Raw genomic sequence first — 22,500 nt, 5'->3', positions numbered from 1 at the left:
CACACAAAGAGCTCCAGGCTGAACGCTAAACGACTGCGTTAGTTAAGCACTGCGTTAGTCCAGTCAGCTGACAGAAAACAGAGGACTGCAGGGTCAGAGAGAGACAAAGCGATGGAGAAAGAGATAGAGAGAGAAAGGAATAGAGTGAGAGAAAGTGAACAAAAGTTCACTTGTCATGTAAATAAAGTAAATTTGAATTTGAAAGAGGGGAGAGAGAGAAACTGAGGGAGAGAAGGACTGTAAAATAAAAAGTGAGACAGAAGCCGCGTTTCCACCAAAATTACCCGGAACTTTCAGTCCCAGGAACTACTTTACCAGGAACTAAAAGGTTCCTTCAGCCAATGGTTGTCTGCGTTTCCACCGGGGTCTAAAGTACCGCGAAGATTAGGCAAATTAGCCCACTGACGTTGTCGTCGGTCCATCTGTCATATGATTTTTTCTGTAACCCCATACTACCACCGAAGTAGCCTACATTATTTTCTAATAACCGGGACAGCCCGGAGGGGTTTATTCCACTTATATACAACGGGTTACCAACAATGAATATATATGGTTACTTTTGTATTTATTGATTTTCATATATCCTCTCAAACCCATTCATTAACAGCAGAAAACATGCACACGTTGTAAACAATTTGCTGTTTTATTACTTTCTCGTCGTCAATTCCATATAGGCTAATCGCAAAATGACAAGAATAGAACGAAAACTCGGACTTGCGTGAAAATGTAAATGAGTAGTGGTACAGCCACCGTTTGCTTTCCTTCGAAGTTACTGCTAGCCGAGCAGCGAAGTGTTCCCTCCAGATGCGAACCATGCACCATAAATGAGTCCATAGTCTTCCTGGTCTTTTCGTGGAATTGAAAAATGGCAGTAAAATTGAGTAAAATTACGGCAGTCTGAAAAAGCTAAAGGGAAGATTACTAGAATTAACCTGTTATTTTACCCGGATAAAAAGTGCGGAAGGTGATTTCCAGTTTGCTTGTACTGTATCACCAATGTTAATTATGCAGAACTACCGCATACCTCACATAACTGTATCAAACGTTTTGAGTCAATTACAACGGGCTAACAAAGAAAATCCGGAAGAAAATATTCAGCAACCGAATTAATCCGTTTGAATGTTTTGGTAGCCTACGTAATATGCTGTCCCAGCACGAATGCTTAGCATTTTATAAAACGAATACTAAAGCAAGAAAAGAACAGAATAGCACACGTTATAATTCCAAGACGTTGACAGGCTATAACCAAAAGTAGGCTACTGCGCCGCATAACATACAAGTTTGATTTGAAGTTATTATGAAAATAAATTGGTTTGCCGCTGCATATTTTCAAACATGGCGGGTAATGGCGGAAAATAAATACAACACAAATGCTACGAGTACTCGACCAATCAGAAATGTTCAGCGCTGCAAGCTCCACCCAAAAGGTTCCTGTACTTTCGGAAAGTACTACCCCCCGAGCAGGAACGTTTTGGGGGGTAAAACAAAGCCCCCAGAACTAAATTTAGACCCTAGTTCCTGCGGTGGAAACGCACTGAGTTCCTCAAAAGGTTCCTAGTTCCGGGGTATAGTTCCTGCGGTGGAAACGCGGCTAGAGATACAGAGACAGAGAGTCAGAATGAGAGTTGGAGAGCGAGAGCAAGATGGATAGAGAAAGATATACAGTATATAGATATAGATATATAGATAGAGAGAGAGAGAGAGATAGATGAGTTGGTACAGAACCTGTACACGTAGCACTGGAGGGAGGTGGTGACCACCAGGTGATCATGTGACAGCGATGCCTTGATGACCCGATCCCGGAACTCCAGCACGTCCACAGCGTCGTTCAACACATTCCGCACCTAACAGCGTCAGGACACAGGGAACAGCACAGAGTCAGGGGAACAGGGAACAGCACAGAGTCAGGGGAACAGCACAGGTTCAGGACACAGGGAACAGCACAGAGTCATGGGAACAGTACAGCATCAGGACACAGGGAACAGCACAGAGTCAGGGGAACAAGGAACAGCACAGAGTCAGGGGAACAGGGAACAGCACAGAGTCAGGACACAGGGAACAGCACAGAGTCATGGGAACAGTACAGCATCAGGACACAGGGAACAGCACAGGGTCAGGACACAGGGACCAGCACAGAGTCAGGGGAACAGCACAGAGTCAGGACACAGGGAACAGCACAGAGTCAGGGGAACAGGGAACAGCACAGAGTAAGGGGAACAGCACAGTCAGGACACAGGGAACAGCACAGAGTCAGGACACAGGGAACAGCACAGAGTCAGGCCTTACAACTCCCGCCCTCCCCACACACACACACACACACACACACAATCAGACACAAGAACATGTACATGCACAAACACACACACTGTTCCTCTCTCTCTCTTACATAAGCCGCGTTTCCACCGCAGGAACTATACCCCGGAACTAGGAACCTTTTGAGGAACTCAGTGCGTTTCCACCGCAGGAACTAGGGTCTAAATTTAGTTCTGGGGGCTTTGTTTTACCCCCCAAAACGTTCCTGCTCGGGGGGTAGTACTTTCCGAAAGTACAGGAACCTTTTGGGTGGAGCTTGCAGCGCTGAACATTTCTGATTGGTCGAGTACTCGTAGCATTTGTGTTGTATTTATTTTCCGCCATTACCCGCCATGTTTGAAAATATGCAGCGGCAAACCAATTTATTTTCATAATAACAAATCAAACTTGTATGTTATGCGGCGCAGTAGCCTACTTTTGGTTATAGCCTGTCAACGTCTTGGAATTATAACGTGTGCTCTTCTGTTCTTTTCTTGCTTTAGTATTCGTTTTATAAAATGCTAAGCATTCGTGCTGGGACAGCATATTACGTAGGCTACCAAAACATTCAAACGGATTAATTCGGTTGCTGAATATTTTCTTCCGGATTTTCTTTGTTAGCCCGTTGTAATTGACTCAAAACGTTTGATACAGTTATGTGAGGTATGCGGTAGTTCTGCATAATTAACATTGGTGATACAGTACAAGCAAACTGGAAATCACCTTCCGCACTTTTTATCCGGGTAAAATAACAGGTTAATTCTAGTAATCTTCCCTTTAGCTTTCTCAGACTGCCGTAATTTTACTCAATTTTACTGCCATTTTTCAATTCCACGAAAAGACCAGGAAGACTATGGACTCATTTATGGTGCATGGTTCGCATCTGGAGGGCACACTTTGCTGCTCGGCTAGCAGTAACTTCGAAGGAAAGCAAACGGTGGCTGTACCACTACTAATTTACATTTTCACGCAAGTCCGAGTTTTCGTTCTATTCTTGTCATTTTGCGATTAGCCTATATGGAATTGACGACGAGAAAGTAATAAAGCAGCAAATTGTTTACAACGTGTGCATGTTTTCTGCTGTTAATGAATGTGTTTGAGAGGATATATATGAAAATCAATAAATACAAAAGTAACCATATATAGTCATTGTTGGTAACCCGTTGTATATAAGTGGAATAAACCCCTCCGGGCTGTCCCGGTTATTAGAAAATAATGTAGGCTACTTCGGTGGTAGTATGGGATTACAGAAGAAATCATATGACAGATGGACCGACGACAACGTCAGTGGGCTAATTTGCCTAATCTTCGCGGTACTTTAGACCCCGGTGGAAACGCAGACAACCATTGGCTGAAGGAACCTTTTAGTTCCTGGTAAAGTAGTTCCTGGGACTGAAAGTTCCGGGTAATTTTGGTGGAAACGCGGCTATATACACAAAAACACAGACTCACACTGAATGTATGGCAGAAACTCAACAGGCTCCATCTACAATCCATAAAGGTTGCCTTGTGTGTTTTCGCCTTGTGTGTTTTCGTCTGAAAGCTTGTTTCTTATTTTCAATTGTTAGAATAAATATTTTGAGTTAGTTTCTTCAAAAATGAATGAACAAAGTTTCAGTCTGGCAGGTAAAAGGGCACTTTACCAGCTAATCCCCTTTTTTAATCCCCTTCAAACCCAAATTTATACACGAAAACCCCAGAATAAAAACCTGGAGACCGCAGGGCAGTAAATTTAGCTGTCCGATTCTCAAACCGTTGCAAGATGTGCGGGAGAGAAAAGTGCAGCTCAGCTAAAATACAGGGCAGCGGCCGGGGGTTTGTTTGGGCAGCGCAGACGGCCCCCGGGGGGGGGGGGCGAGGGGGGGCCGCAGCCCGTAAACTCTACCTTGTGGTTTCTCTCGTTTAGAGAGACGCAACGACAGGCCCCAGACGCAAGGCCCCAGTGTCACTGCTGCAGGGGCAACTGCACACTGCAGCGAGCAGCCCTGAGGCCCAGAGGCCCTCCCTCCCCTGAGGCCCACAGCAATGACAGCATCACATGATCGCCCAACTGCGAAAACACTACACTGTGCTCGCCATGACAACCAGAACGGCCCCATTTTAATCTGCTTTACTTCCTGCTCTATAGCGACCAGCTACAGCTGCTGAGCACCGGCTGCTATTCTCGCTGTGTAGCCACTAGCGGACTAGCCGGACAGGCCAGTGCTAACGCTGCACAAGCTAACAGACAGGCCAGTGCTAACGCTGCACAAGCTAACAGACAGGCCAGAGCTAACGCTGCACAAGCTAACAGACAGCCCAGCGCTAACGCTGCACAAGCTAACAGACAGCCCAGCGCTAACGCTGCACAAGCTTACAGACAGCCCAGCGCTAACGCTGCACAAGCTAACAGACAGCCCGGCGCTAACGCTGCACAAGCTAACAGACAGCTCGGCGCTAACGCTGCACAAGCTAACAGACAGCTCGGCACCAACGCTGCACAAGCTAACAGACAGCCCAGCGCTAACGCTGCACAAGCTAACAGACAGCTCGGCGCTAACGCTGCACAAGCTAACAGACAGCTCGGCGCTAACGCTGCACAAGCTAACAGACAGCTCGGCACCAACGCTGCACAAGCTAACAGACAGCTCGGCGCTAACGTTGCACAAGCTAACAGAGCCAGGGAGTCAATAACATGGCTAATGCTAATTAACTTCACGTGGTACAGGAATGGATTTAAGGGAAAAGAAAAAGGGACTCTCCAGTGGGTTGTTACCGTGCACGTTTGCACCTTGACGACACTGTGTTATGCCCACCCAACAGAAGCCCTGGCGAAGGGCAGCGGCGCAGAGGTTAGGGAACTGGGCCCGTAACCCAGAGGCCCCGCACGGGACTGTGCTTCTGAACTCCTGATTAAGGCGCTATATTCCTTAAGTATAAATAAACTGTGAAAATATCAGATGAGGAAGTCACTCCGATTAAGACCGTCTGACACTGAAAATGTAAAACATGCGTAATGTACAAATACAAATGATATCCAAACCCTGACGACTCACAGATTTGGTTTTAACTCGATTTTTCTAAAAACGGCACACCTGCAAATGATCTGTTCTGAACAGGACAGTTCATAAATCTCTGTAAATGATGTCACCCAAATGCAAATCCATCATTCAGTCTTCATGTGGTAAATAGGCACAAGTCCCCATCTGGGGCATTACTGCATCTGATCCCTGATTCTGCGCACTGGTGTGTGTGGTGTAAGGCACTGGAGTAGAGCAGCTATATGCCAGTGAAGTGAAGCAGGCAGCCTTTGTGACAATGACAGTAAAGAGTGTGTATGTGTGTCCTGTACAGTGAGTGTGTTTGTGTATCATGTACTATGTGTGTGAGTGTGAGCGTGTATGTATGTTTGTGGGAAAGTGTGTGTGTGTGTGTGTGTGTGTGTTTGTGTTTGTGTGTGTATGTGTGAGTGCATGTATGTTTGTGGAAAAAGTGTGTGTGTGTGAGTGTGTGTGTGTGCGTGTGAGAGTGTGTGTGTGTGGGTGAGTGTGTGCTGTAGACTGCATGTCAGGGCACTAGGCTACACAGGCCACTCCCCCTCTTCCCCATGTGACTGCACATCAGCTGCAGCTGCAGCAGAATGCTGGATTGGAACCTTTGGTCATGTGACAGGAAGCCTGAGCAGTTTGGGCTGAGGGAAGGGGCAAGGTCATGTGACAGGAAGCCCAAGTGTGTGCAGTCCAAGCTGGGGAGAGTCTGGCATCTGGCACAGAGCACAGCTGTTTCCCAGGTTCTCCCTCCACACGGGTCTGTACACAGCTCCAGTCTATGGGTCAGTACACAGCTCTAGTCCCCCCCTGCATGTGTCTGCACACAGCTCCAGTCTATGGGTCTGTACACAGCTCCAGTCCTCCCCCTGCACGGGTCAGTACACAGCTCTAGTCCCACCTCTGTATGGGTCTGTACACAGCTCCAGTCTATGGGTCAGTACACAGCTCTAGTCCCCCTCTGTATGGGTCTGTACACAGTTCCAGTCATTCCCCTGTATGTGTCTGTACACAGCTCTAGTCCCCCCTCTGTACGGGTCTATACACAGCTCCAGTCTATGGGTCTGTACACAGCTCCAGTCGGGTCCTTACGCGGCTCCTCCACACAGCGCCCCAGCCGAAGTGTCACTCAGACTGCAGGCTGGGGGCCTGGCTCATAAAGCACTCTGGCAGACGGGGGCAGAGAGACTGCAGCAGTCACTGGAGGTGAGTTAATATCTGGGGCCTTTCAGGGAACAGCCACTCCGCTGCACTGGAGTTCAGGGCGTTAAAGAGACCTTTCAGAGGGAGCTCCTCCACGGCTGGAGTGATGTAATGCGTGTGTGAGTGTGTGTGTGTGCATGTGACTGAATGAGTGCATGTATGTGTAATCAAGCATGCATGTGTGTATGTGTACTGTGGATACCTGCATGGTGTGTGTGTGTGTGTGGGTAGTGGGTACCTGCATGGTGTGTGTGTGGGTAGTGGGTACCTGCATGGTGTGTATGTGTATTGTGGGTACCTGCGTGGTGTGTGTGTATGTGTATTGTGGGTACCTGCGTGGTGTGTGTGTGTGTGTGTGTATTGTGGGTACCTGCGTGGTGTGTGTGTGTGTGCATTGTGGGTACCTGCATGGTGTGTGTGTGTGCATTGTGGGTACCTGTGTGGTGTGTGTGTGTGCACTGTGGGTACCTGCGTGGTGTGTGTGTGTATGTGCATTGTGGGTACCTGCGTGGTGTGTGTGTATTGTGGGTACCTGCGTGGTGTGTGTGTGTATTGTGGGTACCTGCATGGTGTGTGTGTGTATTGTGGGTACCTGCATGGTGTGTGTGTGTGTATTGTGGGTACCTGCGTGGTGTGTGTGTGTATTGTGGGTACCTGCGTGGTGTGTGTGTGTGTGTATTGTGGGTACCTGCGTGGTGTGTGTGTGTGTATTGTGGGTACCTGCATGGTGTGTGTGTGTGTGTGTGCGCATTGTGGGTACCTGCATGGTGTGTGTGTGCATTGTGGGTACCTGCATGGTCCTCCTCTTGGTCAGTGTGATCTCAAAGTTCTTCCACTCCCAGCGCTGCTCCACCACGTGGGCGAAGATGACGTGCCCATTCCCGCAGGCGCCCGCCAGCTGGGTCCCGTCAGCTGACCATGCCACGCTGAACACGCTGCCTGTGTTGGGCTTCTCCAGAGCGTACGACCACTGCGGGGCAGAGAGGGGGTGTCAGCCCCTGCGTTTCCCAAACCCCGGACCCCTACCATGTGTGCATTTCTGCATCACTGTCCATCTCATTACTATTAATCAACAGCAACATCAACGTCAACTCTGAGAGACACCTAGGAATTCCCAGGAAACTATGAAATCAAAACATATATAAAATATATAAAAAGTATTATAATAATTAAATAGCAGCTGTAGCATAGGCAGGAGATGATGAAAGCAACAGTAATATTCCCAATGTTAGTGTGTGAGTAAGAACAGGAGCCGGTACTCCTGATGTTAGTGTGTGAGTAAGAACAGGAGCCGGTACTCCTGATGTTAGTGTGTGAGTAAGAACAGGAGCCGGTACTCCTGACGTTAGTGTGTGAGTAAGAACAGGAGCCGGTACTCCTGGTGTTAGTGTGTGAGTAAGAACAGGAGCCGGTACTCCTGATGTTAGTGTGTGAGTAAGAACAGGAGCCGGTACTCCTGATGTTAGTGTGTGAGTAAGAACAGGAGCCGGTACTCCTGATGTTAGTGTGTGAGTAAGAACAGGAGCCGGTTCTCCTGGTGTTAGTGTGTGAGTAAGAACAGGAGCCACTACTCCTGATGTTAGTGTGTGAGTAAGAACAGAAGTTGATATTCCTGGTGTTAGTGTGTGAGTAAGAACAGAAGTTGATATTCCTGATGTGAGCCTCCAGGCAGTGATCACACACTCCACTGCTGCCAAGTCCTGACTTCAGGGCCCGTATATTTATATGAATTTTAATTACATTCATCTATATTTGCTCAGTTTTACAGTTCTAATAATGATTTGTGTGCACGTATGTGGACGGGGGGGGGGGGATGGTGGGGCGTGGTCCAAACCGCACGCAGTCGGAGCCGAGCGCTGATTGCCCAGTGCGCTGGGTTTTTTAAGGCCTCTGGGCCTGTTTGTGGGGTTTCCAGGCCGGGCGGAGCGGGACAGGGGCGGCTGCGTGTCCCGCTGTAGCGCGCGCTAACAGCTGAGCGAAGGCTGTAATTCCCGAACCCCCAAAGAGCCGTTTATAACGCTGCGCCACGCCGAGCCACGCCGAGCCGGGACGTTCCCCAGCGAAGCCACTGCAGAAACACCCCCCCTCTTCTCTTCTCCCCCCCTCTCTCGCCTCTGCAGAAGATCACAACACAAAGCCCATTCTGCAGTGGGCCTCCAGTGTGAAATGTAACCTGTCAGAGCTCCTGACTGAGTCCCAGCAGCTCAGGCTCCCAGACTTTTTTATTATTGGTTTGGTTTTTTTTTTTTTTAAACAAAGTAAAAAAGCCGTTTTCCAGACACGCATGCAATTACGCTGTTTACACATTATATTTAGAAGCTGGAAAAGGGCACATCCACACAGGAGCCGGAGATGAGGCACTTCTGAGAGAGGGAGAGAGCGGGGAAAACAAAAAGAAGTGCTTTAATCTCCGAGCGCTGACTGAGATGAACCCTCCCCACAGTCGCTCCACGGCGCGTTCCTCTTTCCCTTATCATCCATCTCCAGATGCAGAAAATAGCTGGCACCGCCAGGACGCGGTTCAAGGTCGTCACGCAAGAGCAAGGTCGTTAAAGGAGAGCACTCCCCTGAGTTTTCACTTTGTTTAGCAGGGAAAGGGGCTGTGCCGGGATGGGGCCCAGCTCCACAGGGCCGGTGGGTGGGGAGGGGGGGTCACACTCTGACCCCCTGTGCTCTGGGACAGGGACGTTTCGGGTAAACCCTCACAAATGAGAAATCAGCAATCACATCTGACCCAGCCTACGTTTACAAGGGTGGGGGTAAACAAATGAGGACTCAAATAAGTGGCACTCACCTCCCCCACCCCCCTCCGTTCTCTCTCCGCCGCCCCCCCCCCTTTATCTGTGACCTCCTCTGCTCTCCCTCTCTCCCCTGCTCTCTCCCTCCTTCTCTCTTGTTCTGTAGAGTGCATTTCTGCTTCCCCCCATGCACGGCCTGGCCTCAGACACTGCTCACACCCAGTGACCTCTGACCCTGCAGATTCAGCACTTTAATGCATGCAGGTGGCTGAGGGGCTGGGGGGGGGGGGCTGGGGGGGGGCTGAGGGGGGTTGGGGGCTGGGAGGGGCTGGGGGGGGGGGGGGGGCTGAGGGGGGCTGGGAGGGGCTGGGTGGGGGATAAAAGAGGGGAGAAGGTTGGGTTCTCTCAGGTGAGTGGGGCTGAGGGGCTGGGTGGGGGATAAAAGAGGGGAGAAGGTTGGGTTCTCTCAGGTGAGGTTATATTTCCACTCTGAGGTGTAGGTGAGAGCGGACAGGTTAAACTGAAGGCTTTGATCATTCCATGTTTTAAAAATTAAAGGTCTCTGTTTTTCATGCGGAGGTCAAAATATGAAAATAAAAACCTTCCATGGACAGCTTCCTTTGCCTAATACTCTATCAAGGACTAAAATAGCAAAACTTTCAGCCACCGAAAAGAACACAGTTGGTACGATTTGAACAAGAAATCTCTTGTAAGGGGACCACGAGAGGTACAAAAATAAAATAAAAAATCTCTACCTCTCGTGGTCTTCCAAATAAACCCTGCGATAGAAATTATTTTTTTCACTCACTAGAAAAGATAAACAGCTGCAGCCGCATTAAGCCAGATCCAAGCCTTTGAAGTGTACTTTTATATACCTTTATCAAAACATTACAGAGCTGTACTTGGACAGGATCCACCAGCTTAAAAAGGTAGGCATTTAAAATAATAATACTCCATCTATTCTTCTAAAAACATTTAACCCCAGTCTGTTTTACAGCTCTGTGGAGACAGAGCTGAATGTCTGCAGCAGGTCGCCATGACGCAGGACACATGATATTGGGCTGAGAAGCACTTTTGGATTTGTGCTTACCTAATGCTTTTAACACACTGAGCCGTTTCTCCCCACAAGCAGCCCTGTGTGTGTGAGTGTGTGTGTGTGTGTGTGTGTGTGTGTGAGTATGTATGTATACGTGTGTGTGTCTGTCTGTGTGAGTGTGGGCATGTGAGTGTACGTGTGTGTGTGTGTGTGTGCGTGTGTGAATGTGTGTGTGAGTGTGCATATGTGTACGTGTGTGTGTGTGTATGCGTGTGAGTGTGAGTGTACATGCATGTGTGTGTGCATGCGTATGTGTACGTGTGTGTGTGTGTATATGTGTGTGTGTGTGTACACGTGTTAGTGTGTGTGTATGACATAACATAATATAATGATGAGAACAGGTCATTCAGCCCATGCTCGCCATTTTCCTTAAATTAGGGCTCTGATTACCTACAGACTAGATAACATCAAGCACCGTATCAAGCCTGGCTTTGAAAAGTTTCTGCCTCTACGACGTGACCTGCCCCACACAGCCCCCCCCCCCACCCAGCCCCTGCCCCACACAGCCCCCCCCCCCACCCAGCCCCTGCCCCACACAGCCCCCCCCCACCCAGCCCCTTCCCCACACAGCCCCCCCCCCACCCAGCCCCTGCCCCACACAACCCCCCCCCCCACCCAGCCCCTGCCCCACACAACCCCCCCCCCCACCCAGCCCCTGCCCCACACAGCCCCCCCCACCCAGCCCCTGCCCCACATCCCCGCGTACCCACACCCCCGCCCCACCCCATAAATAAACAGGCCCCACCCAATCTTGGCCCCGCCCACACACAGAGCCACAAACACAGTGGGCCACGAGACAAGGCTTTTCAGTTTGACAGTATGAGTGTCAGAGACGGTGAGAGTGCAGCCAGGGAGGGTTTGGGCTGGGGGGGAATGGGGGGGTGATTCAGCAGCAGATTTGCTGACAGGCTTTATTGGAACCAAAAGGGCTGACCCTGGCTGCAGGCCAACAGGCCTGGTGTTTCCCCTGCGGGGGCTGGAGAGAGAGTCGTGTGAGCCCATTTCCAAACCTCGCTCTCCCCAGCCTGTGCTGTGGCCTGAACGCAAGGTATTAAAGCAGGCTGGGGTATTAAAGCATACTGGGGTATTAAAGCAGGCTGGGGTATTAAAGCATACTGGGGTATTAAAGCAGCCTGGGGTATTAAAGCATACTGGGGTATTAAAGTGCACTGGGGTATCATCACACACATCCCCACAGCTCCCCACATCCCCACAGCTCCTCACATCCCCACAGCCCCTCACACATCCCCACAGCTCCCCACACACATCCCCACATCCCCACAGCTCCTCACATCCCCACAGCCCCGCACACATCCCCACAGCTCCCCACACATCCCCACAGCCCCGCACACATCCCCACAGATCCTCACATCCCCATAGCCCCGCACACATCCCCACAGCTCCCCACACATCCCCACAGCCCCGCACAAATCCCCACAGCTCCCCACACATCCCCACAGCTCCCCACACATCCCCATAACCCCGCACACATCCCCACAGCTCCCCACATCCCCACAGCTCCTCACATCCCCACAGCCCCTCACACATCCCCACAGCTCCCCACACACATCCCCACATCCCCTCACACATCCCCGCAGCTCCCCACACATCCCCACAGCCCCGCACACATCCCCACACATCCCCACAGCTCCCCACACATCCCCACAGCCCCTCACACATCCCCACAGCTCCCCACATCCCCTCACATCCCCACAGCCCCACACACATCCCCACAGCTCCCCACACATCCCCACAGCTCCTCACATCCCCATAGCCCCGCACACATCCCCACAGCTCCCCACACATCCCCACAGCTCCCCACACATCCCCACAGCTCCTCACATCCCGACAGCCCCTCACACATCCCCACAGCTCCCCACAGCCCCGCACACATCCCCACAGCTCCTCACATCCCGACAGCCCCTCACACATCCCCACAGCTCCCCACAGCTCCTCACATCCCGACAGCCCCTCACACATCCCCACAGCTCCCCACAGCCCCCCACACATCCCCACAGCCCCTCACACATCCCCGCAGCTCCCCACACATCCCCACAGCTCCCCACACATCCCCACAACTCCACACATCCCCACAGCCCCGCACACATCCCCACAGCTCCGCACAAATTTTATTACAGCGCTCTTCTGGCTCCAAACGCAGTGCAGAAATAATGTGGCTCAGCATTTTTAACAGACAGATCTCCAGGCAGCATAACAGTGGTGGGAACTTTGTCTCTATTGAACACTGGAAATCCCCCCCCCCCCCAAAGACACCAAAGCACTGACCCACACAGCACTAATTAAGTTGTTAAATGTGTGCAACAAACGGCAACCAATCATCATTAGTCTCGTGTCAATCTGAGGTGCAGTTTATCCTTCGCTACCAGACACAAATGTCCTCATTATTCATCATATGCGACTCCAATTAAAAGCTAAACCGTGTGTGGAAATGTAAAACCACACCAGCGACAACAAGTCCATATAAAGACATGATTCTCTGTGTGGTACATGTTTGTGCTAAAAATACCACAGTCAACTTTTTTTCTAAAAACAAAAAACGGATTTAAAAATATAGACTCTATAACAAGCAGTAGTACATTTGCAATGAAGCTTCCACGTAAACTTTCATTTCTTAAACAAGAAAGTCGCACAGCATCCACCATTCTTTATACTATAGACTTGTAATCAAACAGTTCACATGTGGATAACATGCTGATTCTCAGCTTTTATTAAAGATTATTTTATACATTTTGGTTTCACCATGTAGGAATTACACCACTTTTTATACATAGCCCCCCTCAATTTCAGGGCAACATAATGTTTGGGACATACAAATGTAAATTAATGTAGTCATGTTTAGTGCTTTGTCACAAATGCTTTGCATACAATGACTGATTGAACTGTGACCCACAGACATCACCAGGTGCTGAGTATCTTTTCAGGTGATGCTCTGCCAGGCCTGTTTTTCACTTTGAAAAACCTCTTTGTTGCTTTAGCAGTTTGTTTGGGATCATTGCCTTGCTGTAGGATGAAGTGCCATCCAATGCGACTGAGAGGCATTTGCTTGAACCTCCGCAGACAAGATGTTTCTGCACATGTCAGAATTCAAAATGCTGCTGCTATCAGCAGGTACACCATCAGTAAAAAAAGTGAGCCAGTACCAGTGGCAACCATACATGCCCAAACCATAACACTCCCACCACCATGTCTCACATATGAGGGGGGTGCTTTGGATTTTGGGCAGTTCCTTCTGGTCTCAAGACTTTTCTCTGGTCATCACTGTGATAAAAGTGAATCTTGCTCTCATCTGTCCACAAGACCTTTTTCCAGAACTCTGCAGGCTCTTTTAGGTACGTCTAAGCAAACTGTAACACTGTCGTCCTGTTCTTGAGTCTAAATAGTGGTTTGCATCTTGCAGTGAAGCCTCTGTAGTTGTTTGCGAAGTCTTCTGTGGACAGCAGTCACTGACACATCCACGCCTGCCTCCTGAAGAGCGTTTCTGATCTGCTGCAGTTACTGAGCTCGCCAGTGCTCTTGTTTCTGAATGATTTTGGTTAACCTAAGGTTTGGCCTATGTCTCCGACAGTTTTTTCCTCATTTCTCAGTCTCATAATGGCTTCACTTTCACTGGCACAACTAATATGCCAATAACAGACTCCAAAGGCAATCAAAAGCCTGGAATCATGACTAGATGATGAAAGCTCTCTTATACCTGCACTAAGGAAGCAACCGAACACACCTGACTAATCAGAAACACCCGTGAAGCCATCTGTCCCAAACATTGTGGTGCCAAATGGGCAGGGGGTTCTGCATAAAAAGTGCTGTAATTTCTACATTGTGATACCAAAATGTATTAAAAAATACACTTTATTAAAAGCTGAGAATCTGCACTATAACCACATGTGAAGCGTTTGCTTGCAAATGCAATGTCTGGTGAGTTCAGAGCCAAATTAACAAAAAGTGTCCCAAACATTACGGAGAGCAGGGTATATCATTCCACAAGCCTCATTTCTGAAACTTTTCTGAAAGTTTTTCCGCAAACCTGTGGCTTTACTTTTTACTGCCTGGATCCATCTTTGCTTTAAGTGTAATCTCCAGAGTCCACAGGCTGTATCCTCTGCACGCATGCACGCGCTCTCTCTCTCTCTCTCTCTCCCTCCCCCCTTTCTCTCTCTCTCTCTCTCTCTCTCTCTCTCTCTCTCTCTCTCTCTCTCTCTCTCTCTCTCTCTCCCTCCCTCCCCCCTTTCTCTCTCTCTCTGAGGTTAAAGGAGTGGAATGAATCTCGCTTTCCTTGCGCCTGTGATAAGTTCTCCTGCACACACACCCCGCCCCCCCCCCCCCGTTGGAAGGGGGCAGCTGGCTCAGAACACCTGCCAATCTTAATGGCAAACATGTGTGCAGAAGGGCGGGCGAGGGAGAGAGAGTGTGTGCGAGTGTGTGTGTACCATATGTGTGTGTGTGTGTGTGAGTGAGTGTGTGTGTACCATATGTGTGCATGTGTGAGTGTGTGTGTGTGTGTGAGTGAGTGTGTGCGCGAGTGTATGTGTACCGTATGTGTGTGTGTGTGTGTGTATGAGTGTGTGCACGAGTGTATGTGTATGTGTGTGAACCGTATGTGTGCATGAGTGTGTGTATGTGTGTGAGTGCGTGCGCGAGTGTATGTGTACCGTATGAGTGCTTGTGTGCACTTGTCTCGATCTGCGTGTGTGTGAGTGCGTGTGTGAGTGTGTGTGCGTGTGCGAGTGTGTCTGTGTGTGTACACACTGTATTCCTGTTCAGTGCTCTCTCTCTACTAACAACACCAGTCACAGTAGAGTCATTACAACAGAAATGTAGAAACAGTTTCCATTCACCATAATTCTACAGCTCCTGTACTTCAGGATCTGAGCTCAGTTTGACTGATCACTGCAATCACAGACAGAAAGATTTCTGATTATTAAACAACCCCCCCCCCCAACACACACACACCCCTGGTTGTGCTGGGGGGGGGGTAATGATACATGTATCAGCTAATGGCTCCCAGAGGGTCTATCTGCAGACACAGCGCCATTCTCTCAGACACATTAAATAAGCTTGCACTGGCCGGCCAAGTCAGGTCTGCTTCTCTTCAAAAAAGCTAATCGCTGGGGTGGCATGTGACTGCAGGAGTGCTGACCGGGATCCTCCCCCTCCCCCTGTGCTCCTCCCCCCTCCCCCTGCGCTCCTCCCTCTAACCCTGCACTCCTCTCCCTCCCCCTGCGCTCCTCCCCCTAACCCTGCGCTCCTCCCCCTCCCCCTGTGCTCCTCCCCCCTCCCCCTGTGCTCCTCCCCCCCTGCGCTCCTCCCCCTCCCCTCCTCCCCCTAACCCTGCGCTCCTCCCCCTCCCCCTGCACTCCTCCCCCTCCCCCTGCGCTCCTCCCCCTAACCCTGCGCTCCTCCCCCTCCCCCTGCACTCCTCCCCCTAACCCTGCGCTCCTCCCCCTCCCCCTGCACTCCTCCCCCCTCCCCCTGCGCTCCTCCCTCTAACCCTGCACTCCTGCCCCCTCTCCCTGCGCTCCTCCCCCTCCCCATGCACTCCTCCCCCTCCCCCTGTACTCCACCCCCTCCCCCTGCGCTCCTCCCCCTCCCCCTGCACTCCTCCCCCTCCCCCCTGCGCTCCTGCCCCTGTGCTCCTCCTCCCTCTCCCTGCGCTCCTCTCCCTGTGCTCCTCCTCCCTCTCCCTGCGCTCCTCTCCCTGTGCTCCTCCTCCCTCTCCCTGCGCTCCTCTCCCTGTGCTCCTCCCCCCTCCCCCTGCACTCCTGCCCCTCCCCCCTGCGCTCCTGCCCCTGTGCTCCTCCCTCTAACCCTGCGCTCCATGTTTACACACACGCTGAGGAGGGCGGCGCTGGGCGCAGCAGCTGAGTGTATAAATCAGGCAGCTGGCTGTCGGCCGTGAGGAGCCCAGCTGGCTTCAGTTAGGCGCTCTGCTGCTGCACCACAGACAACCTGGCAGAGCAGGTACAGGGCGCAGAGCCCAACACACTTACACACTTACACACGCTACGCACACGCTTACACACTTACACACGCTATGCACACGCTTACACACTTACACACGCTATGCACACGCTTACAAACTATGCACACGTTTACACACTACACACACGCTATGCACACAATACACACACGCTATGCACACGCTTACACACTATGCACACGCTTACACACATGCTATGCACACGTTTACACACTATGCACAGGCTTACACACGCTATGCACACTATGCACACGCTTACACATGCTATGCACACATTTACACACTATGCACACGCTAACACACACGTTTACATACTACGCACACACACACACGCTATGCATGTTTACGCACTACGCATACGTTTACACACGCACACACACACAATGCACACGTTTGCACACACAACACACACTACGCACACGTTTGCACATACTATGCACATGTTGGTTGGCAGCGTGCGGTTGCAGCAGTGTGCGGTGTTGGGTTGAGAGCGTGCGCTTGCAGCTGTGTGTGGTGTTGGGCTGATAGCGTGCGGTTGCAGCTGTGTGCGGTGTTGGGTTGATAGCGTGCGGCTGCAGCTGTGTGCGGTGTTCGGTTGATAGCATGCGGCTGCAGCTGTTTGCGGTGTTGGGTTGAGAGCGTGCGGCTGCAGCTGTGTGCGGTGTTGGGTTGATAGCATGCGGCTGCAGCTGTGTGCGGTGTTGGGTTGATAGCGTGCGGCTGCAGCTGTGTGCGGTGTTGGGTTGATAGCTTGCGACTGCAGCTGTGTGTGGTGTTGGGTTGAGAGCGTGCGCTTGCAGCTGTGTGTGGTGTTGGGTTGATAGCGTGCGGCTTGCAGCTGTGTGTGGTGTTGGGTTGATAGCTTGCGGCTGCAGCTGTGTGTGGTGTTGGGTTGAGAGCGTGTGCTTGCAGCTGTGTGCGGTGTTGGGTTGATAGCGTGCGGCTGCAGCTGTGTGCGGTGTTGGGTTGATAGCGTGCGGCTGCAGCTGTGTGCGGTGTTGGGTTGAGAGCGTGCGCTTGCAGCTGTGTGCGGTGTTGGGTTGAGAGCGTGCGGCTGCAGCTGTGTGCGGTGTTGGGTTGATAGCGTGCGGCTGCAGCTGTGTGCGGTGTTGGGTTGATAGCGTGCGGCTGCAGCTGTGTGCGGTGTTGGGTTGAGAGCGTGCGGCTGCAGCTGTGTGCGGTGTTGGGTTGATAGCGTGCGGCTGCAGCTGTGTGCGGTGTTGGGTTGATAGCGTGCGGCTGCAGCTGTGTGCGGTGTTGGGTTGATAGCGTGCGGCTGCAGCTGTGTGCGGTGTTGGGTTGATAGCGTGCGGCTGCAGCTGTGTGCGGTGTTGGGTTGAGAGCGTGCGCTTGCAGCTGTGTGCGGTGTTGGGTTGAGAGCGTGCGGCTGCAGCTGTGTGCGGTGTTGGGTTGAGAGCGTGCGGCTGCAGCTGTGTGCGGTGTTGGGTTGATAGCGAGCGGCTGCAGCTGTGTGCGGTGTTGGGTTGATAGCGTGCGGCTGCAGCTGTGTGCGGTGTTGGGTTGATAGCGTGCGGCTGCAGCTGTGTGTGGTGTTGGGTTGATAGCGTGCGGCTGCAGCTGTGTGCGGTGTTGGGTTGATAGCGTGCGGCTGCAGCTGTGTGCGGTTGGCTGCCAGCAGCAGCCGTTTGAACCCGTGCGTCTGGCTGTGCCTCCTTTGCTCCTCAGTATGGGAGCTCAGCTGAACAGGTTTCTGTTTTGGTTATTGCATCACCATTATTTTCATAAAGGGTATTCTTGCCTTTGGGTGTAATAGTTAATAAATAAATAACTGAACTGGAGTGTTATAGTTTGAAATTGAACCATTATACTGCAGAATTTCAGAGCCAAACCAGAGAGATGTGGAAGACAGAAATGGCAGTGGAAGTGTAATAAACCTCTCTCCTTTAACTGGCCTTGGCACACTGCACCTGTATGACTGATACAGGCTCTAATAAAGAGTCTGGAAACAGTGGGGAAAGCAGAGGAAAATGCACACATGGCTAAAATGATTTTTTCAAACTCTTACTTGCTAGTTCTGTTGGTTGAAGTTTGACTTGTCTCTTTCGAGAGAAAGCTCTTCATAGATGACCCATGTTTGTTGTGATTGTTAATAGCATGTCTGTTGCATGCTGGGTAACAGTCGTGTGCGTGGTGTGTAATCCTGTTAAGTAAGTAGAAAGTTGCGTATGTGGATGTTGAAAGCTTGCATGGAATGTTCTGGCGGCAAGTGTGTAATCATGCAGTGTGTGTTTGGGCATGTATATGCACCACACCACAGCTCCAACCGCACACTCAACCCAACACCACAGCTCCAACCGCACACTCAACCCAACACCACAGCTCCAACCGCACACTCTCAACCCAACACCACAACTCCAACCGCACACTCTCAACCCAACCCCACAACTCCAACCGCACACTCTCAACCAAACACCACACCACAGCTCCAACCGCATGCTCTCAACCCAACGCCACAGCTCCAACTGCATGCTCTCAACCCAACACCACAGCTCCAACTGCACGCTCTCAACCCAACACCACAGCTCCAACTGCATGCTCGCAACCCAACACCACAGCTCCAACTGCACGCTCTCAACCCAACACCACAGCTCCAACTGCATGCTCTCAACCCAACACCACACCACAGCTCCAACTGCACGCTCTCAACCCAACATCACACCACACCTCCAACTGCACGCTCTCAACCCAACACCACAGCTCCAACTGAACGCTTTCAACCCAACACCACAACTCCAACCGCATGCTCTCAACTCAACACCACAACTCCAACTGCACACTCAATAGAGAGCAGCAGTAATAGAGAACAGCAGCAGTAAGGGAGAGCAGCAGTAACAGAGAACAGCAGCAGTAAGAGAGAGTAGTAGTAAGGGAGAGCAGCAGTGATAGAGATAGAGAGCAGCAGTAATAGAGAGAGCAGCAGTAAGGGAGAGCAGCAGTGATAGAGAGAGCAGCAGTAATAGAGAGCAGCAGTAAGGGAGAGAGCAGCAGTAATAGAGAGCAGCAGTAAGGGAGAGAGCAGAAATAGAGAACAGCAGTAAGGGAGAGCAGCAGTGATAGAGAGAGCAGCAGTAAAGGAGAGCAGCAGTAAGGGGGAGCAGCAGTGATAGAGAGAGCAGCAGTAAAGGAGAGCAGCAGTAATAGAGAGAGCAGCAGTAAGGGAGAACAGCAGTAAGGGGGAGCAGCAGTGATAGAGAGAGCAGCAGTAAGGGAGAGCAGCAGTGATAGAGAGAGCAGCAGTAAGGGAGAACAGCAGTAAAGGAGAGCAGCAGTGATAGAGAGAGCAGCAGTAAGGGAGAACAGCAGTAAAGGAGAGCAGCAGTAATAGAGAGAGCAGCAGTAAGTGAGAGCAGCAGTAATAGAGAGAGCAGCAGTAATAGAGAGCAGCAGTAAGGGAGAGCAGCAGTGATAGAGAGAGCAGCAGTAAGGGAGAGCAGCACTCTGAGATCAGCGGAGCAGCGCGTCTCCCTAGGCTGATGAGCTGGGCTGAAGGGGGAGACCAAACCAAACAGCTAAAGAGAGAAATACAGAGTAAATCAGCAGCCCTGTAAATCCCCACCGCTGACCTACGGCTGCCGCCCGCTCTCCCTCATCACATTACAGCCCAGCGCTGCCATCAGGCTTTCCACTCAGCGGCCTGTACCCAGCCAATCAGAGAGGGGACGCGCGCGTGCCGCCGGGGGGGGGGGGGCGTGAACATGAAGAGAAAGGCAGAAGCAGCGAGGGGAGGAGGCGGGGCCATCGAGTTCCTGGCGAATGAGGAACAGCCGTGCAGTGACCCCATGACCCCGTGACCCCAGTGCACGGCGCCTGCAGCGCTAGCGTTAGCGCCACGCGTGTGGGAGCATCCTGACCTGCCGGGGCTGGAGCCCGGCTAAAGAAAACAGCCCCACCCCCCAACCCCGCTATGAAACTGAGGGGGGGGCTTAGCCCCATGCAACCCCCCTAACCCCCCCCCCCCCCCCCCCCCCCCCAGCGGCTCAGCTTTCCGTCCACACCGCGGACGGCTCGGGTGCCGCCAGGTCTCACTGCTGTGAGAGTTTCACCTGGAGGGAGAATAAAGACGAACTGGGCGTTCGGAGGTGTGTCCTGCGCGTGCTCTGCAGCAGGGGGGCGGGGCGGGGGGGGCAGACGAGGGGGGGGGGTCCTGCGCGTGCTCTGCAGCAGGGGGGCGGGGGGGGGGGGGGGGGGGCGAGGTGCGTTGAGCAGTCAGCGTTTTCCTCTGAATACACCCCAACTCGCTGCAGTTACACAGCAGACACACAGCAAAGGTAACCCTCTGTGATCCCCACAGGAGGCTCCCTGCAATCTCCTGTTCCTGAAGCGGGGAACTGGAAAGGGCTGTGGCCAACCCACCCACAGAGATTACCCCCATACACTCTGCGAAACAGAGATTACCCTCACTCACTCTGCGAAACAGAGATTACCCCAACTCACTCTGCGAAACAGAGATTACCCCAACTCACCCTGCGAAACAGAGATTACCCCAACTCACTCTGCGAAACAGAGATTACCCCAACTCACTCTGCGAAACAGAGATTACCCTCACTCACTCTGCGACACAGAGATTACCCCAACTCACCCTGCGACACAGAGATTACCCCAACTCACCCTGCGAAACAGAGATTACCCCAACTCACTCTGCGAAACAGAGATTACCCCAACTCACTCTGCGAAACAGAGATTACCCGAACTCACCCTGCGAAACAGAGATTACCCGAACTCACTCTGCGAAACAGAGATTACCCCAACTCACTCTGCGAAACAGAGATTACCCCAACTCACTCTGCGAAACAGAGATTGCCCCAACTCACTCTGTGAAACAGAGATTTACCTGAGATTGCGGGTTTTCAGAGCATGTTGAAGTGCGGCGAACGCGCTGGGCTTTATATGTGAATGTGCAGAGCACAGCACTCAGTCACACGCTCTCCAGACCATAAAAACCTGCTCTGCGCCTGGCTCCATACTGTCTGAGCTGGCTTAATCAGCTAGAGACTTCCGCCTCCAACATTTTACACACACACACACACACACACACACACACACACACATATGCAGACACACACACAGACACTACTACATATTTCCAGTTGATGATGGTGAAAAATGCTAGAGAGGTTTCTGTGGATGAAGACGCAGCGGACATCAAATTATTGATGAGAATCTGATAGCCAAGTTTACTACAGCATATTCAACAGAGAGAGCATCACAACTGCCTGGAGTGCCTCCCTGATCCGCTCTCCCTCTCTCTCTCCCTCTCCGCCTCTCTGTCCCTCTCTCTCTCCCTCCCTCCCTCTCTCCCGCTCTCCCTCTCCTCTCTCTAAATGATCAGAAGTTGGCATAGCTGATTAATGCGTGGCAGGATGGCATTGACGGGGCAGACACAGCAGGCTTGTTTGGGGAAACGTGACCCTGGCTGTGACCTGGAGATCTGTAACAGGGGGACATGCTTTGCTCACCTTCTTACCAACCACACCTTAAACAAAACAAACACGCACTGCTGCACTCATTAACTCACACTGTATAATATGTTAAATATACTGCTGCCACAAACCAATGAAAGTCTGCAATTACTTACTGTTATTTATACATTTTAATCACCTAAGCCCCCCCCCACCCCCCTCCGGCTGGCGGCTGGTGACCCTGGCTCTCTCAGCTGTTTAACCAATTAAGCGCTGGCTTGCTCAGCTATGTAACCAATTAAGCAGCAGCTTGTTACCACGGCTCCAGCCAGGCGTTAATGGGACTGGTTAGGTGGAAACGTCCTTCTACGTCCAACCTTTTGACCTCATTTTTCTCCAATTTGGAAAATATAGCTAAGCCCCCCCCCAGCCCTGCGTTCTCTCTAACTCACAGCAAATGTGTGGCGTGCACAAACACGGCGTGCTCTGCACAGAAGCAGCCCCAGGCTGTCGGGCCAGGCCTACCTTCCAGTGTGACTGTGGACCCCCCCACCCCCCACCCCCCACCCCCAAAGACAGCACGCCCTATGTCCTGGCCGCCAGACTGCCCCCACAGGGGCAGGGGAGACTGGCCGAGAGCAGGACAGACTGCCAGTAGACTGGTCTTGAGCAGGACAGACTGCCAGTAGACTGGTCGGGAGCAGGACAGACTGCCAGTAGACTGGTCGGG

The 22,500-nt window shown here is 51.7% G+C and overlaps 1 protein-coding gene across 5 annotated transcripts in view; it reads right to left on the bottom strand.

Moving 5' to 3' along the window:
• Nucleotides 1-22,500, bottom strand: part of ift80 (intraflagellar transport 80 homolog (Chlamydomonas)) — a 62,849-nt gene that overhangs the window by 15,368 nt on the left and 24,981 nt on the right. For all 5 annotated transcript variants that reach the window (XM_035384683.1, XM_035384685.1, XM_035384684.1 and 2 more), the window contains exons 9-10: nucleotides 7,312-7,491; nucleotides 1,726-1,844 (exon numbers count right to left, since the gene is read on the bottom strand). In XM_035384683.1, the coding sequence (XP_035240574.1) occupies nucleotides 1,726-1,844; nucleotides 7,312-7,491 (299 nt within the window). The remainder of the gene's footprint in view (nucleotides 1-1,725; nucleotides 1,845-7,311; nucleotides 7,492-22,500) is intronic.

The sequence above is a fragment of the Anguilla anguilla genome, chromosome 12 (assembly GCF_013347855.1).
Source record: "Anguilla anguilla isolate fAngAng1 chromosome 12, fAngAng1.pri, whole genome shotgun sequence".
NCBI classification, from domain to species: Eukaryota; Metazoa; Chordata; class Actinopteri; order Anguilliformes; family Anguillidae; genus Anguilla; species Anguilla anguilla.
Note: the sequence above shows the minus strand (reverse complement) of the source record. Positions and strands in the feature narration are given on the sequence as shown.